The sequence below is a fragment of the Heloderma suspectum genome, chromosome 7 (genome assembly GCF_057233095.1).
Source record: "Heloderma suspectum isolate Gila_16-S chromosome 7, 16-S_ref, whole genome shotgun sequence".
NCBI lineage: Eukaryota > Metazoa > Chordata > Lepidosauria > Squamata > Helodermatidae > Heloderma > Heloderma suspectum.
This window is the reverse complement of record NC_139464.1, coordinates 125565777-125583546: the sequence shown is the minus strand read 5'-3', so window position 1 is coordinate 125583546 and position 17770 is coordinate 125565777. Positions and strand designations below refer to the sequence as shown.

Sequence of the window (17770 nt, the reverse complement as noted above, 5' to 3'; positions counted from 1 at the left end):
TTTTTGGGTAAATTTGAATGAAAATACACAGGTTATTAGAGGTGTCCCCCAGGCAAGAAACCTGCAAAGTTTCTGAAGGATATGCATGCATGCAAATTTAGAATTACTAGAATTTATTTACATTTCACCAATGTTAGCAGCAGGGGAACATGGGTGGGAAGGTGCCATTGCATTCATACCTTCCTTGTGGGTTTCCTGTGGGCATCTGGTTGGCCACTGTGTGAAGAAAATGCTGGACTAGATGGACCTTGGTCTGATACAGCATGGCTCTTCTTATGTTTTTAAATAGAGAGTGCCTCTGAGCATATACAGAATGCTTTTCTTTCACCACTGAACATTTACATTATCCCCCTCCATGCAACCATCCATCCTCATCCTACCATCCTCCAGCAACTCTTCATGAAAACAGATGTCTTGTTTTGTGTAACTCTCCTCTGTCCTCCTCCTTGTTATGCACAAGCTCTCATTGTATCTTCCTCCCCATAATGCCATTTGTGCCAAGACTTCACCAGGATTCAGCCAATAAATCTGTTTTCAAAACTAGGGCTAAGTTATGGAGAAACTCTGAGCATGTACTAAGTGCCTTTCCCTCACCAATGAAGCTAGAGTTCATGCAAAAAAAACCAAAACCCAACCACAAATGACAAAACATGCATAGGACTAAGCTGAAAGGGTAGTCAATTCATCATTAGACGGAATTGCGTAGGCACTGTATTAAGCCTGAGGTGCCAGGCTCACATCTCAGGACTTTTCTGAGTAAACATGCAGAACATCAAGGTGCAAACCTCCCTGCTAAAGTAACTTGTGCTGGAATCCTATGCACACTTTCCTGAGGGTAAGCCTCATTAAACATAATGGGGCTTCTGAGTAGGCATGCATAGGCTTGCATAAATGAGCTGTATTTGTCCCCCCTCCACTTAAAAAACAAACCCCAAACTCCTATTTTCATTAAAACTTTCTGTTCATAGGAAGATAGGAAGCTGCCTTATACTGAGTTAGCCCCTGGGTCCATCTAGCCCAGTACTGATGATACTGACTGGCAGCAGCGGCTCCCCAGGGTTTCAGGCCAGATTCTTTCCTAGCCCTACCTGGAGATGCTGGGGATTGAACCTGGGACCTTCTCCATGCCAAGCATGTGCTCTACCACTGAGTTACAGCCCTTCCTATTGCTGGATAATGGCAACTGACAAACAAAACAGCCCCAGATTTGTTTCTCTGCAACCACGTGAATGGACTTTTCTCAAAGACTTGAGTGAGAAGGAGAAAAACCAACCCTCTTGTCTGTTTGTATAAATCAAATACATTTCAGAACTTCTCTTGCCCACTGAAGGGAATCCTCTATAATAATCCCCCAAAATATGCTCTGGTTGGAACAAAGAAGAGAATGAAAGAACAGGATAGGGGAAAGGAAGAAGAAAAGAAGAATGGTGATTGGAAATGCGCGGGGAGGCAGGGGAGAGAGGTAGAGAGAATTCCCTAAGCCAAGTGACTCCTTTCAGAGAGGTAGTACTTCAACGGAATTTAGGAGGCTGTGGAGGGTTTGAAAGGACTGCACATACTTAAGTTAACTTTATGAGGTGTTCTCCTTTATGAGGAGAATTTGAGTCCTACAGCTATTTTAGAGAAATTAAAGTAGAGGGAGAGAAAGACATTTGTAGAGGCTGCCTTTGAAAACGGTCCGGAAACTTCAGCTGGTCCAAAATAGGGCAGGAAGATTGTTAACAGGGACTGGCCTGCGAGCTCATATTACGCCAGTACTTTTCCAGCTGCACTGGCTGCCGGTCCATTTCCGGGCCAGATTCAAAGTGCTGGTGTTAACATTCAAAGCCCTTAACGGCTTGGGGCCAGGTTACCTGAAGGATCGCCTCCTCCCATATGTGCCTGCCCGGACCTTAAGATCATCGTCAGTGGCCCTTCTCTGTGAACCCTTGCCAAAGGAAGCGAGGCGGGTGGCTACTAGGAGGAGGGCTTTTTCTGCTGTGGCACCCCGGCTGTGGAATGAGCTCCCTACTGAGGTTTGCCTGGCACCTACATTGTATTCCTTTCGGCACCAGGTGAAGACCTTTTTATTTTCCCAGGCATTTTAGCTTTCTAAATTTTTATCTTTGCTGTTTTAAATCTGTATTTTAAACTCCTGCACTGCTGCTAGGTTTTATTGTGGTTGTATTGTTATATTGTGGTTTTAATGTTCTGTATATTTTAAATTGTTTTATTGTGTGTTGTTTGGATTTAATTTTTGTGAACCGCCCAGAGAGCTTCGGCTATTGGGTGGTATAGAAATGAAATGAATGAATGAATGAATAAATAAATAAAACATGGTCAGACAGAAAAAAGTCCTACAACTCCCAGCATTTCCCAGCCATGGTTGGCTGGGACATGCTGGGAGTTGTAGGACTTTTTTTGTTTAACCATGCGTAGGATGGTGCCTTGAATTGCTATGGCATGAAAAGCTCTCTGAAATAAGTGTTGTGTCTTGTCAGTCTCTTTAAGAGCCAAGCCGGAAGAGCCCGCTCTACCAAGCCATTTGGGTGAAATGGAAAGAAACATTTTCACTTTTGCAGCAGATGTCTGAACAAGTGGTTGGGCCTGCATAATCTCCTGAGGGTCCAGAACACTCCTAGGCCTAAATGGACCAGTAACTATGGTCAATTTTCAGTTGTTGCACTTGTTCCCCCCCTCCAGATTTCTGAATACTCTAAAATAGGCTCAGAAAGGACACAGCTGGAGTACCAAAGTAACTTAGAAAAAGGAATTCCTGTCTATATCCGAGAGAAGCACCAGGCAAGGCTTCTCACGCCCCCGCCCAAGGGATAATGGACAATTTGGCCTGGTCCCCCACCAAGCAAGCCCCCCACTATTTCACCTCCTGTATGCACTGTTGGCCCCTGCTCCAGCCCTACCAGATTGCTCTCCAGAGACTAGGGATGTGCAAACTCACCCCCATCCAGGATCTCCGGACTCCTGCCCCCACTTGCCAGTCCCCAGACTGCACTCGAGCCCCTCCCACTCTCGGCAAGCAGCCCACACTCACCCCAGCAGCCTTTTCAAGGTCTGCAGTCGCCATTTCTAAAAAAATAAAACAGCAATCGCAAAAAATTGCATTTTTCTGTATGTGTGAAATGTGCATTTTTGCAAATGCACATATTCTGATGTGTGAAATGTGCATTTTTAGTGTGTGTACAGAAATATGCATTTTTGGTGAAATATGCATTTTTGTGCATATGCAAATATGTGCATTCGCAAAAGTGTGCATTTTGCGTGTGTGCAAATCTGTGCATTTTTGTGATCGCCATTTTTAGAGGTGTACGGATTACTCACCCTGTTCCGCTGGGGCCGTCCGTTGGAGGGGGAAGGCGATCCGTCCCTCCCCCCTGGAATCCTCCCCGGCCAGCTCTGCTCCGCAGGGAGCCCGCAGAGCTGCCAGCCAGGGCCGCCCACAGCAGGACTTCCATCCACTGCTGGGCTGTGGCCACCATTTGCATCCCTGCGGTAGCCGTGATAGGCTACATAAATACTTACATAGCCTATCACGGCTAAAATAGAATGGAAATGGTGGCTGCAGACCAGGGCAGCCATTCGCGGGGCAGCGGATGGCCGACAAAGGTAGGCTGCATCCCGGGGGGATTCCGCAAGGTGGCGGGGGGGTTGCTCCATTCTGCCATGGACTCCGGGGGGCCAGATTCTAAAGAGCAGTGTCAGGGGCGAGCAGGGTCAGGGGCTCAGCGAGTGGGGCTCGGGGGTGCGGGCAGGAGCAGGTCTGCCGGATTCCTGGACTAAATTGGGTGCCCGTGCCATCTCTACCGAGACCCACACATGCATGGGTCCTGTGTAGGGGCAGTGACAGGGGCCCCAACATTTCATCTGCACCAGGACACATAAATCTTCTCTGAGTATCCAACACCAACTCCAGGAAAACCTGCAAACCGTGTGAACCTGACTCTTCAGGGGCAAAGCAACTCCTCCAAAACACAATGTCTCACAGCTGAATTTCTGAACTGGCGCCATTAAAAAGTGTTCTGTTTGATGTAAAGGGGATATGAAAACCTTAATCTTTAGTTTTAGGTATCTGATGACTCATTCACAGATGTTAGTCATTGTTAGTCAGTATTGCTTGTTGTCAGTCAAAAACCATAGATGTGCGAAGAACGCTTTGCTTATAGGTCAAACAATAATTGTGACAGGCTGCTGCCTAGTGAAGTAGCATCATGGCTGAGAACATGAGCAGTACACCAAGAAGTCCAAATCCCTTCTGAGTCATGAAACTCTGTAGGGGCACATCCGACAAAATTGACCCACCTGTATGTTCCACAATGGTCATTAAGATCAACCGGAAGTGTTTTCTCTTTTTTGGTCTCCCCCAACCCACATTTTCTACTCTTTACTACAAAAATATCACATACAAAGTACAAACAAATTAGATCACAACGATGAGAATAATGTTAAAGAATTAATTAAATAAGAGAACATAAAGTTTATGAATAGGCTTTATCATGAAATTTCTTGTTCCAAGATTTATAAATATACTCTATTTCTCTAGGGAAGAGTGGAGATGGGCCAGTGTTGTCTGTGCCTTCAAAAGGGTGGGGAGGTGGAGCCAGGAAACTACAGACCAGTCAGCCTGACAGACAGCAACACTGGGCAAAATTCTAGAACAGATTATGGCGCATCCGTCTGTGGGAATCTGGGAAAGGATGCAGTCATTGCCCAGAGCCACGGTATTTAGCCACATCTGTGGCACTGCGTTAAGGCCCCGCCTCTTCTTTTTGACAAGTTCCTCATCTTTAACAGCTATATGGCACGCAGGTTCTGTTAACCTATATGGTGCAGGTATCGCCAACCGCCCGTTCTGCCCTCCTTGCAAGGAGGGAAGAATGGGCCATTGCTGGGAGGCACTGGCCGCCTCTCAAGCCTGCACGGCCTCCTTCCTTGCATGGAAGGAGACCATGCAGGCTTGACGGGCAGGAGGGCAGGAGTCACCCACCAACTGCGCTCTCTCCCATCCTTGCAACGCAGGGAGGGCGCACGGTTGGAGGACTCCTGCCTTTGCCGTGTCACCCCTTCACGGGTTCCTTCCTCGCAAGGAGCCCGTGAAGGCCTGAGTCAGGCAGCGGCAGCTCTCAAGGAGAGCAGGTTGCTTCCAGACTCTCGCTGAGCCACGGTGCACTTGGTGACTGGGTTCGTCAGCACCCCAGGGCTCAGCGAGCAGCTCCTGGGGGGCAGACGGAATGGGGTCTGCCAGGCTTCCGAACCCACCCGGATGCTTGTGACATCGCTGATCTTCAAGTTTGAGACAGAGAAAATACAAGACTTAAAAAAAAAAAAACTGAATGCAGGAGAAAGCAAAACTGACAGACTCATCCATACATCTACTTTGATATTTTATGGGAACTGCATAGACATCAAGTCTGTGCAGGTGTCCACCTGCAACTAGGGATGTACAAAAGTCACTTACCTTTTCGCAGAATTGATTAGCAGTGGGGGAGAGGCACTCTGTCCTTCCCCCCAGAATCCTCGATGGGGGGAGGCGATCCGGTCCTCCCCCCCAGAATCCTGCCTGGCCGGCTCTGCTCCGTGGCAGCTCCGCAGAGCAGCCGGCCAAGGCCGTCTGCAGCCAGAGTTCCGTAGCAGCTGCCATTTGCGTCCAGCCAGGCTGCCGTGATAGGCTATGTAAGTATTTACGTAGCCTATCACGGCTGGGCAAAGAAAAAAACAGTGTATGCAAATGGCAGGGGCTATGGTGGCCGCCATTTGCGTTCCCTATTTTTCACCGTTTTATCTTATGCAAATATTTACGTAGGCTATTACGGCAAAGAAAAGGGGAACACAAATAGCGTAGTGGGCGCTATTTGCATTCCTTTTTTTCCCGCCGTAATAGCTTACGTAAATATTTACGTAGGCTAAAATGGCAGGGAAAAAAGGAACACAAATGGCGGCCGCTGTAGCCGCCGCCATTTGCGTACACCGTTTTGTGTTTTTTTTTGCTTGGCTTGCCATGATAGGCTATGTAAATACTTTTTTACGTAGCTCCTCCCAAGTCTCTAGGCCCTTGCCACCTGCCTGGCCATGCTGACCTCTGACGCCAGGCCTGTTGCCACAGATCCTGGCGTGAAGCAGTAAGAGATGCCTCTCAGAAGGTCTGGGGAGGAAAACAGGTCATTTTTTTAATTGCTCATTATAAAGAAAACCCTGCTCATTATAAAAAAAGGGGAAAAAAGTAAATGGTGGAAAACCAGAACTCAGATCTGTTTCTCAGTTTGTGCCAGACTGAAGAATGCTCTCTTAAGTACACCTTCCATGTACTTAACAGGTTCCAGATTGGGTCTTTATGGATGTGCAGAGAGGTATTCTCAGGTAGCTTTAGAATAATCTTCCCCTGGAGACTCACCAAAGCCTGAGCATGTGTGTATTTTGGTAATACTGAAAGATGTTCTTCTTTAAACTGGCTTTTGATGTCCAGGGATAAGATTATTAGCATATTGTCATTTACCTAAGCTCTTCGGAGGGGTGGGCTGCAAGTGCAATTAAATAAATAAATTTAGTACAAATTTCAGTTGAACTAAATAGAGAAATTCAAGTGTTTTTGAGACTATAAAACATCCTAGTACCAAATTCATGGGTGTCATTTTTTTCTTTCCAAGGCTATGAGAGTAGTGTTAGCTGATAATGCAGAGCTGTGACAAATAATGCCGTCATAGTAGATAGCGTTTCACCCACTGGAGAGGAATTGTGCTTGACAGTCTTTTAAAGTTGACTGAGAGATTACATGCTGTTAATAATTGAGGAGTTATACAAAACTCCTCCCCAAATCCATTTAATGTTCCTGTAATCCATCTTTCTCTATGAGCCTCAATAAATCAGTTCTTCTCCAGTTGCTGAAATTGTTGTGGCAAGCTCAAACCATATTTAAAAATGTACCAAGTTAGTGGATGTATTCTGTTATTAACAATTGGAATCAGTTAGGGGTTGGTTATTCACCATGGAGGCCGCAATCCTATGAGGAGACGCGGCTGCCTCCAAATGCGGAGGTCTATCCAATGCACGGTGGGAGGGGCACAGAGGTGATCGCCTCCTCCATGCTCCAGCCACCATGCATTCACGGCTAGATGGCCAATTTCAGCAGTCCAGCCACGGGACGTCGGAGCGTGGAGTGGGGAGGCCAGAGGACACACAGGAAGCGTTGTACCAGCACTTACAAACTCCTTGCCCCTGGGACTGCCCCCCTCGCCCCACTTTGCGCTGCTCTTCGGAGTGCAGAGCCCAGGGATGATCCCCACCCCTTATGAGGAGGCGGGGGAGATGGTTTTCTGGGAACAGACCAGTCCTATGGCCGGCTAGTCACTGACTAGCAGCCATAGGATTGCACCCTTAATGTCTGCAGCATCAAGCAATGACCTCCAAGTCCCAATAAACCATCACAGATCAAACACCACTAACAGAACTTTCATTATCATATCTTCTTAAGTACAATGGTACAATTGGTGAAATGGGTTCACACATTCAGGCATAAGTTACTGAAAATCAAATGATGTATGTGAACTTGCCAAAGAAGAGGTAGTCTTGCCTTTAATCACTTCATTGTCTTGTGAAACTGCCTCCACACGATATGTTAAAGAAGGCTATTGACAAGCTGGAACATGTCCAGAGGAGGGCAACAAAGATGGTAAGGGGCCTCCCTGGAGACCAGGTTGTATGAGAAAAGGTTGCGTTTAGCCTAGAGAAAAGACAGTTAAATGGCAATGAGAGCCAGTGACCAGGCTGACATGCCATGGCTCATCGTGGGTTATTTGCGAACCCTGCTTGGGGGCTGGCATGTTATGTGATCCTGGAAAGTGTGGGTTATGTGAGGGTTGAACTACTCTCACATGACCCGTAGTCACTGGGATCACACAACAGCTGATCCCTGAGCGGGGACGGCACATTCAACATGGTGGCTGCACACAGGCCACAAGCACCCCAGCCCACAGTGAGCTGCCGCGTCATGCAGAGAGACCCAGTCTGGTGGAGTGGTTCACGTGTTGGACTCTTGCCCTGGAGAGCAAAAGTGGTGGCAAATCCCAAACTGAAATTGGGCCACTATGTGGAGATCTGGGATTTGTCCAAACTGAAGCGAGTGTCCTCTGAACTGATCTGAACCTAATCCGGCTCCTCCCAAAGTTTCAGGACTGACTTGGAGGTTCACAGAGACATAGGGAGAGAGACAGAGGGGCTATCCTCACAGGGGATTTGCTGCGAATTGGGAGCATTTTGAGGTCATTTGAGGCAGATGATAGCTCAGCCCAGGGGTGTGTCTTGCACCTACCCATGACCTCACTGAGCCTTTCACAGCCATCAGAATTGCCCTGCACTCCTATTTTGCCAGTAATTAGCATCCATGATGATGCACTTTTCTGATGTTTGCATTACTTCATTTCCTCATTGTTGTGTTAAATTGCATGTCTGATATTGTGTAAAGTCACTCCTTTGATGTTATGTAAAGTCATTTCTCCGATCTGGTGAGGTCTTGGGTAGCTTGTCATTGCAAGCAGGGATAAAGTGCCCAGAGAAGGAGAAAAGGGTCTGTGTGGAAGCAATAACTCCATGACAGTTTGCTGGAATGGGGCAAAATTGGAGGGGGGGTGTTATCGGGGGAACCTTCAGATGCTGCACTAGAGAACTGGGGATTCTGGTTTCTCAAGGCAAAATCTGGACATTGGAGAACAGGGGAGAGAGGAATAACTCCACGATAGTTTGCTGGAATGTGACAAAACTAGGAGGGATGCTCTCATAGGGAGATGCTGCTGCACTGGGGAATCGGGGATTTTGGCTTCTTCAGGGAAATCTGTGCACGTGGGGAAAAATTAGTTGCTGTCCATTCATAACAACATAGTAGCAAGGGGGAGGCTGGACATGGGCTGGGAAATAAGCCTCTCTCATCGGTTAAGTAGCCCCTGCCAGTTTGGCAGTTCTACTCCCTCCACCCAAGCCGGACATATGGTCTTTCCAAGCACTGTGTGACCCCTGAAAACCAGGTTTTAATGGTGCTGCACACTTGGCTTTTCCTGCTTGGTGTGTCCCTGATGGCCCAAAGCCGATTCCATGAAAATCTGGGTAATACTCCAATGCGCTTCTCATTCCATTCTCGTGAAGATCCCCCCAGAGTGTCTGTGATAAGCAATATCTCCCCCCAAGCTCCCCACATAAAGAAAACACCAGGGTCAGGGAGAGAAAGTGTGTGGTTTTGTAGTTAGATGCTAACAACTGTAGCTTCTAACCAGGGAATGATTTTGTCGGGCTCTTCTTTTTTACTTCCAATCACAGTGACTTGGGAGAGACATAAAAGTGGGTGCACCGGCCTTCTCAGTGCATTTTGTGGCTCGCAGTCTATGGCAACAGTGCTGTGCTCAGGGCTGCCAGGGATGGCGGAGAGCCAAGATTAGCTGGGAGATGCTGCACCAGCCACTGCCTGGTCAAGGGGCGGCTGCTGCTGTCACGCTCCTCTCCGTGAGGCACTGACCGTGTGCTCATGACTCCTTACTCACAGTTGTCTGCGGCCTCTTCAGGCCAGTGCCCTCCAAACTTTTTTTATTGTGCACCCCTATCAGTACGATATTTTTCAGCAGGCACCCCAATATATGTTTGTTTGTTTATAAATTATACACATGTACTGTGCTGTACTAATATATTATGTGCATTATAAAGCATCCACAAAAAATAGAAAGTAAAAAGGATAAGATGAATATGAAATAAACAATATTTTTAAATAATGTATTTATTTTATTTATTAATGGTACAAAAGCCCTTTTGCTCTCACTAAAAATATAATATTATTAATAACAATACCCTTTAGTGAGAGCAATGTGATTGAATATGCTTCATTACTTTTGAAGATCTTGGTTTAATACTTTGTGATACAGGAATTTGAAGGTCTGTTCTAAGTTCATTTTATTTCAATACTTGGTTTTAATGGCTGTCACAGCTGACATAGCATGCACTTTCTTCTCTGCTTCATTCTGCCAAAGGAGGGTTGAAAGTGTTCATCTCCTTCCCGCTCTCCTTCGGCAAGCAACTGCGCTTTCCTCTGCCATGCCTGGCAGAGACTGACACAGTTGCTCTTGGTAGCCACAGCAGAGGCAGGGTAGGACTGGAGCTGAGAGAGAAATGCCATGGAACTTCCCTCTCAGCTCCCATCCCAGCCTGCTGCCTCCACCATCACCATCATTGCACACAGTGGCAGCTCATCTGGGCAGCGGGAGGACACAATTATCAGGCAGCTTGTGCACCCCAAATGATTGTCTTGCACATTCCGCTTTGGAGACCACTGCTTTAGACAGTTGTCAGGGATGAGTCCCAGCCCTTTCAGGTGTCCGACAGCTCCGATTCTGAGTCAGAGTTAGAACTTCTAGATCAAAGCATGGGGGAGGGATCCTCTCTAGAGCACCTAGATGCTGGGAGAGATTCCTCTGAAGGCCATGACAAACAGATGGCCCAGGCTCAGTCCCTGCCCCCTCCTTCCACCGTGGGAGCTCAAGTTTCCGAGGAGGAAGAGGGGCGTGACTTGAAAGATGCTAGGGCGCATCGCAAAGCTAAACAGGAAAAGTTAGGGGCAGGGCTCAGATGCTCCACCTGCATAGCCACTCTTGGAAGCCAATATAGGAGGGAGCCGCCCTAAGGGAGCTTGGCCGTGAGGTTCATACTTAATATGCTGGCAACTTCTCTAACCTCTGGTTCATCTTCTCTGCTTAGAGATTGTTGATTAGTTGTTAGGGCCTGGGGCAGTCTGAGAGTTTCCTTGAATCTGCATTTGTAGAGAGCCTAGTCTCTAGCAAAATAAAGTTGTATTGGCCTGAAGTTTTGTCTGTTGTGGTGTTGATTGCAAAAGGAAAAGGCAATCCATTTCTGACAATGATGTCGTGATCCCCCAGTTTTGCTTCTGTTTTTTAAGAGCATCTTGCCAGGTTTTTATAGAGTGGGGAAAATGGGATATTATTTTTGAAAGCGAAAGAAAAGGTATTTTCCTACTTGTATTATTGCACTTTTCTGCTAAAGTACAGCACCACCTAGAGGTTATGTAGCAGAAAAACAGGAAAGGAAAATCTGTTTGTGTAGAGCTTGGATCTCAATTCTGTGATGAAATGAAAAGCAGATACAATGATTAACAGCCTTGTGTAGAAAAGCTTATTAACTCTCCAGCCAGGAATGTAGACTTCCATCAAGTCTCCACAACCTGAGTCAAGCTCCCTGGCTGCCTTGCACAGTGGAGGGCAGGGCACCCTTCCTGCCGAAGGATAAGGGGCCATCAGCTCCAGGCAGACATCCAGAGAGAGTAGCTGGAGGGGGTGGGTGAGAGAGAGAGAGATTGAGAGAGAGAGAGAGAGAGAGAGAATGTACACAGTCACACAACAAACAACATAGCAAATTGCCCACAGAGGAATCCTTTAAAAAAAACATCTCAGACTTTAAATGCTTCTCTCGAACTATACACTTTTATCTATTTTCTCAATAAAGTGTAATCTATACACTATATCATGGACAAAACAATGAAAGTTTGTGTCAACTCAGTGGAAAAAATAAGCCCCCCAAAACTGTATTTCAGTCATCATAACCTCTGCACCTGCCCTTCTGAAATTGTTCAGGTTTCTTACCTGAGAGCTTCTCTACGAATGCTATGTTCATACAATTTGCTCCTTTCCTCACAAACCTTAAAGACTCTTCTCACATAAAAATGTGTCAAGATTTCATCCTGCTGCAACAGGCAACTATGCCTACAAATTTCACGCAATTCTGCCAAGACAGCTACCTTTAAAAAAAAATTAAAAGTCTACTTCCACACACACACACACCGCTTATTTGTCTGAAATTTGGCAGGCTTCATTTTCTCCCAAAATTCACATTTTACAGCATATTTTGATTTTTTGGAGACAAGAGCTGTGTCAGAACATTTCAGACTTATGAAAGCCAGTGGATATTCCTCCTATATATTAGTGCAGAAGGAGAGGATCAGATCAGTTCAGATCAGAATTTGCAAAGATCAAATTCCAGCAGAATTAAGTTGGATAACATACTATACATTCTGTCCTGTTTTACAGTGGCTTGGTCTTGAACAGGGAATAAGAGGCCCCGCCCCGCCAGTCTACGGAGTTCAGTTCAGCCCAGTCCAGTCAAGGAGCAGGCACTGAGCAAAGCCAAGTCAGTCCAATGTCAAAACGAGCAAGTTCACAGAGAACAATGTCAGGCAAGGATTTAGCTATGAGAGTAGACCAAGGTTACTTACAAGAATCCAAGAGTCAGCACCATGAGATATCAGTCCAAGGAATAGTAGGGTGAAGCAAGGTTTCAAGGTACTAGGAAATGAGGAAAGGTGTTGCTCCAAACAGTAGCGGGCCTCAGCTGAAGGCTTATAAGTTGGAGCCCTCAGAACCCCCAGCCAGAACCCAGCTGCAGCATGTCAGAGGCTTCTGGAAGACGTCCTGCTCATGAGGAGAGCCCTAGTCATGAGGAGTCCTTTATTCACACTTTTGCAGCCTGAGAATGAAGCTGTGGAAGCATTACTCAGTTCAGTTTTGGAATAAACACAGAAAACACAGTGCTGTCTTCTGCATTTACCCAATGGATGACTGGTAGTCGTATGTACCAGAACACTCTCCACCTTTTTCCTGGGGGAAAGAAAAGAAGTGTGCTGTGCTGTGCAGAAGCCGCTCCTTCAGAAACATTCTGCACACCCCAAGCAAAGACTCCCCCTGCTGACATACACTCTTATCCCGCTTTGTGGGTGACTCAGCTTTTGCTTCTCATTCTAATGAGCTACTGTCTGACTTGGTTTTCTGTTTAGAGAGCAGTTCATAGCCACATTACTGTAAGCTGCTATGCCCCATGTTCCATGGCTAAGAAGGGTGAGTGAGTTCTTGACACAAAGCAGCTAGCAGGGATGTACGAAAGTTACTTACCGTGGCGCGGATCTGCTTCGTGGTGGGGCAGGAGGCGCTCCATCCCTCCCCCCGGAGTCCTGCCTGGCCGGCTCCACTCAACGGGGATTCTGCGGAGCCGCCATCCAGCTCCACCAGCAGCCAGACATCCGGCCGCTGGGTAGCAGGGATGCAAATGGCGGCGGCCATAGCCGCCGCCATTTGCATCCCTGTATTCAACTGTGATAGGCTGTGTAAAAACTTGCGTAGCCTATCACGTCTGGGTTTTAAAAAAAAACATGTACGCAAATGGCAGCGGCTACAGCAGCCACCATTTCCATTCCTTATTTTTCGCCGTCTTAGTCTACGTAAATATTTACGTAGACTATTACGGCGAAAATAAAGGGGAACGCAAATAGTGTAGTGGGCGCTATTTGCATTCCTTTTTGATTCGCCGTTTTAACCTATGCAAATATTTACGTAGGTTAAAACAGCGAATCAAAAAGGAACGCAAATAGCACCCACTATTTGTGTTACCCTTTATTTTAGCTGTAATAGTCTACTAAGATGGCAAAAAATAAGGAACACAAATGGCGACCGCTGTAGCCGCCGCCATTTGCACACGCATTTTTTTTTTAACCCAGACGTGATAGGCTACATGAGTCTTTACATAGCCTATCACGTCTATGTAAAACAAAAACAAAAAGACAAGACTGCAAATGACAACGGCGGCCGGCAGCCAGTCAGAAGACCAGCTGCCGCTGCCGCCAAAACTGCCACTGGAGCCGCCGCCATCTGGAACATCCACCCCAGGTAAGTCTTGTCCCGGGGGGATCCACGGGGGGGCGGGGGGGGCAGGCTGTCCCTCCATGGATTTTGGGGTACCAGAGGGCAGCACTGGGAGAGGAGCTTTCCGACCCGTGGCCGCTCACTTGTGGGGTGCCACAGGGTTCCATCCTCTCCCCGATGCTATTTAACGTCTATGTGAAGCCGCTGGGGGCTATCATCAGGAGGTTTGGGGTGCGGTGTCACCAATATGTGGATGACACGCAGCTCTGCCTCTCGTTCAAATCTTCACCAAGGTTGGCCGTAGAATCCCTGTCCAAATGTCTGGAGACGGTGAGTGGCTGGATGGGGAGGAATAAGCTGAAGCTGAACCCTGACAAGACCGAGGTACTTTTGGTGGGAGACAAGAGGAGGTTGGGGGATGTCGACCTGGTGTTGAATGGGATATGGCTACCCTTGAAAGACCAGGTCCTCAGCCTGGGGGTCATTTTAGACTCCCAGCTGTCCATGGAGGCTCAGGTGTCAGCTGTGAGCCGGACAGCGCTGTATCAACTCCATCTGATACGGCGGCTGCGCCCCTTCCTTCCCGACCATCTGCTCCCATCAGTAGTACATGCCCTGGTCTCCTCTCGTTTAGACTACTGTAATGCGCTCTACGTGGGGTTACCCTTGAAGACGGTTCGGAAGCTGCAGCTGGTACAGAACACAGCGGCTCACCTGATTAAAGGCAGCTGCTGGCGAGATCACATCACTCCAGTGCTGAAGGAGCTGCACTGGCTACCAGTTGTTTTCCAGGCCAATCTTAAGGAGCGCCTCCAGCAACACCAGACAGGCCACTCAACAAGATCAGCCTCGGATGGCCTTCTCTCTGTCCCATCAGCCAGGACAGCTAGGCTGGTGAGGATGAGGGAGAGTGCCTTCTCTGTGGTGGCCCCCACTCTGTGGAACTCCCTCCCCAGGGAACTCCACCATGTAATGCAGTAGTAATGTAATTACTACTGTAATGCACTCTACGTGGGGTTACCCTTGAAGACGGTTCAGAAGCTGCAGCTGGTACAGAACGCGGCGGCTCGCCTGATTAAAGGCAGCCGCCGGCGAGATCACATCACTCCAGTGCTGAAGGAGTTGCACCAGTTACCAGTTGTTTTCCGGGCCAAATTCAAGGTGTTGGTTTTGACCTTTAAAACCCTATATGGTTCCGGCCCAGCCTATCTTAAGGAGCGCCTCCAGCAGCACCAGACAGGCCGCTTAACAAGATCAGCCTCGGATGGCCTTCTCTCTGTCCCATCAGCCAGGACAGCTAGACTGGTGGGGACGAGGGAGAGGGCCTTCTCTGTGGTGGCCCCCACTCTGTGGAACTCCCTCCCTAGGGAACTCTGTCATGCCCGCTCTTTAATGAGCTTCCGTCATGCACTAAAAACATGGTTGTTCAGGCAGGCATTGGGGGTGGGTTAGGGTATTTTTAGAAATACGATGCTTTAATGTAAAATTTTATTGTTTTAAAACTGTTTGTATTGTTGTACATTGCCCAGAGTGGCTGGTTGACCAGCCAGATGGGCGATTAAGAAATTTAATAAATAAAATAAAAAATAAAATAAAATAAAATAAAATAAATACACGTCTGATCTACTTACTGATATATGTTTTTAAATCTCTCTCCCTCTCTCTCTCTCTCCCTCCCATTCCCTGAGACAAGACTGCTGTCCTCAGTATATTCAGGAAGGAAGAGTTGGGTCACACATAATATATGTATGACTTGTTATGAATCACCCAGAGTTGTTGTGAACTACCCAGAGAGCTTCAGCTGTTGGGTGGTATAGAAATATAATAAATAGATAAATACTTCTCACATGATGACTTGCTTCTGAAAATGGCCCGTTACAGATCTAACACCACTGAAAGAACTTCTGTAACTGCCTCACTTCATTTCCAATGCAATGCTCTTCAACAGCATCAGTTTACATGCCCTTTGGACAGTCATCAAGTGCGGAGTAATTAACTGTAGGGAAATTAAGCAATGCAGATATGAACTGGTCATAAGAAGAAAAGAACTGGTGCTTGTCTCTCAGTTTGAGTGGCCAGTAATAGCCCATTCTTTTTCAAAAGGCTGGAAGCTACACCCATCCGCAGGTTTGGGGCTGAAAGATAGTTGTTGCCACAGCACTTGACTAATGGCTCCAGAAAAAATTCAAGACCACATGGGCAATCTGCTTATGCAGAGCCCTTTCCCAGTTCCATAATCCATGTACTATATTTTAGGGCTGTGCAAATATCTCAGGCAAGACATAAATCTGAGGTGAATATCCCATTTTGGAGATACTTGGTCTGCCTCCAACTCTGAGGTGACTGAAGCAAAGCAGGTTGCTCCCAAGCCGTTGGATTCACCTCAGAGCAACTGGATCCAGATTTGATACATTTTGTGCCAATCTGATACATTTTGAACTTTCCACAAGCTATATATATAAAAGAAAAAAAATACTATGCATGGGGAGGGGGAGGCAGAGGGGGAGGTGTAGTCTTGTGACTGGCAGCTTCCGATCAGGAAATAACTTTACTAGGGCTCCCTAATCACAGTGGTTTGGGGAGGAAAAGTGAAGAAACTTATCAGAAGATGTTTCCATGATTTAGGGCACAATCCTATGTCCCCTAGACAGCATCTGGGAGACATAGGATATTTTGGTTTCTGGGATCTGAGGTCAGAACTAGGGCTCTGACCTTGAAGCCCAGAAACCACGCTCCCCGCTCCCTCATAGCCAGTGCGGTTCTCTCCACACAGGCTACATCTCCATGCTCAGAAATAGAGTGCGGAGATGGCGGAAGGGGGGCGGTCCCAAGGGCGGGGAAGGAACGAAACTGCCGAAGCTACTTCACGCAGCTTCCTGTGCATGTCTCGGCCTCCTTCCCTCCCCCAAGCCGTGCCTACATGGCCAAAACTGCCCCTCTGGAAAGTGCAGGGCAGCTGGAGCACAGAGGTGAGGATCACCTCTGCGCTCTGGCCACCCTGCATTGGACACTGGGCAGCCCCCGACTTCGGGGGCTGCTAAACTATCCAGACAGGGTTGCTCCTTATCTGCTTTGTTCACTGTCTGAGTCAGCAGTAGCAATGCCAGTGCTAAGCGGCACTGTAGTGTCCAAGAACAGCTTGAGAACCACAACTAACTGGTTAATGGTTTCCTGCTGCTGACTGGTCAGTGCTTGGCTGACACCAAATTTCTCCACCTTGTGAATGGCTCTTGCTTGCACCCTAACCCCTGCACCTTTGTCTACATTTTATGGGTTGGGGGGCACACTTAGAATTTCGAGAGAGGTTGTGGGCACTTTCACAAAATGGCTGCTATGGGGCTTCGCCTTTAATAAAATGGTTGCCATGGGGAGCAAGGCTGGTCACAAAATGCTTGTTTCCCAGAAGGCAAACTGGTAAGATTGTAAGAAAAATAACTTGCCCAAGGATATAGCATATTTTCCCCCACAAAGCACCTCAAAGTATCCTTTCATTTCACTGCACCACCTACACACAAAAACTAGGCAAAACACCACACAGACACACATCACATAAACCAGGCAAAACACACAGAGTGTGCAGGCAAAGCAGCCCCTATAGTCCCCCACAGTGCTCATGTACCCCACTTTCCTTTAGTCCCCCATGATTCTCTCTGCTCACTTTTTTTCGTTTTCCTGGGTGGCTGAGCACACTCCAAAACGCAGCACTGTGCTCCACCCATCCACCATTTTTATCTCCTAAGAATGCAGCCCACGTGGGGCCCAGAAGCATTCTTGGAAATAAAGGTAGCGCGGGAAAGTTGCCAGTCTCCTGGGGTTTTTTAATACATTTTTAAAAAATGGCACAAACAGGCGGGCCAGAGAGCCTGGCCTGCACCAAGACCATGCTGGAGGCGCCAGCAATAAGGGATGAATTTAAAAGCAGGCTACCATACGCTGTAGTGGTTTATCAAGCATCTGCCCTTTCATCTAGTGAAGTTACTGAAGTTTTGATCTATATTGGAAACTGGGTGGTATTTCCTCAGATAGTTCTTCTCCAGCTTGAAATTGTCAAATAGGGTTCTGCACATATGCAATCAGCATTTAGCTAGGGAGGTACAAAT

The 17770-nt window shown here is 47.3% G+C and overlaps 2 protein-coding genes across 2 annotated transcripts in view; one reads left to right on the top strand and one right to left on the bottom strand.

Moving 5' to 3' along the window:
• ANO2 (anoctamin 2) overlaps positions 1-5000 on the bottom strand; it is a 290238-nt gene extending 285238 nt beyond the window's left edge. Inside the window, exons 1-2 of the mRNA XM_084811922.1 lie at positions 4982-5000; positions 4739-4854 (exon numbers count right to left, since the gene is read on the bottom strand). Of these exons, the coding sequence (XP_084668048.1) occupies positions 4739-4854; positions 4982-5000 (135 nt within the window). The remainder of the gene's footprint in view (positions 1-4738; positions 4855-4981) is intronic.
• The window catches only part of LOC146340307 (uncharacterized), a 77246-nt gene that overhangs the window by 41765 nt on the left and 17711 nt on the right, over positions 1-17770 (top strand). The gene's annotated exons all lie outside the window — the stretch shown is intronic.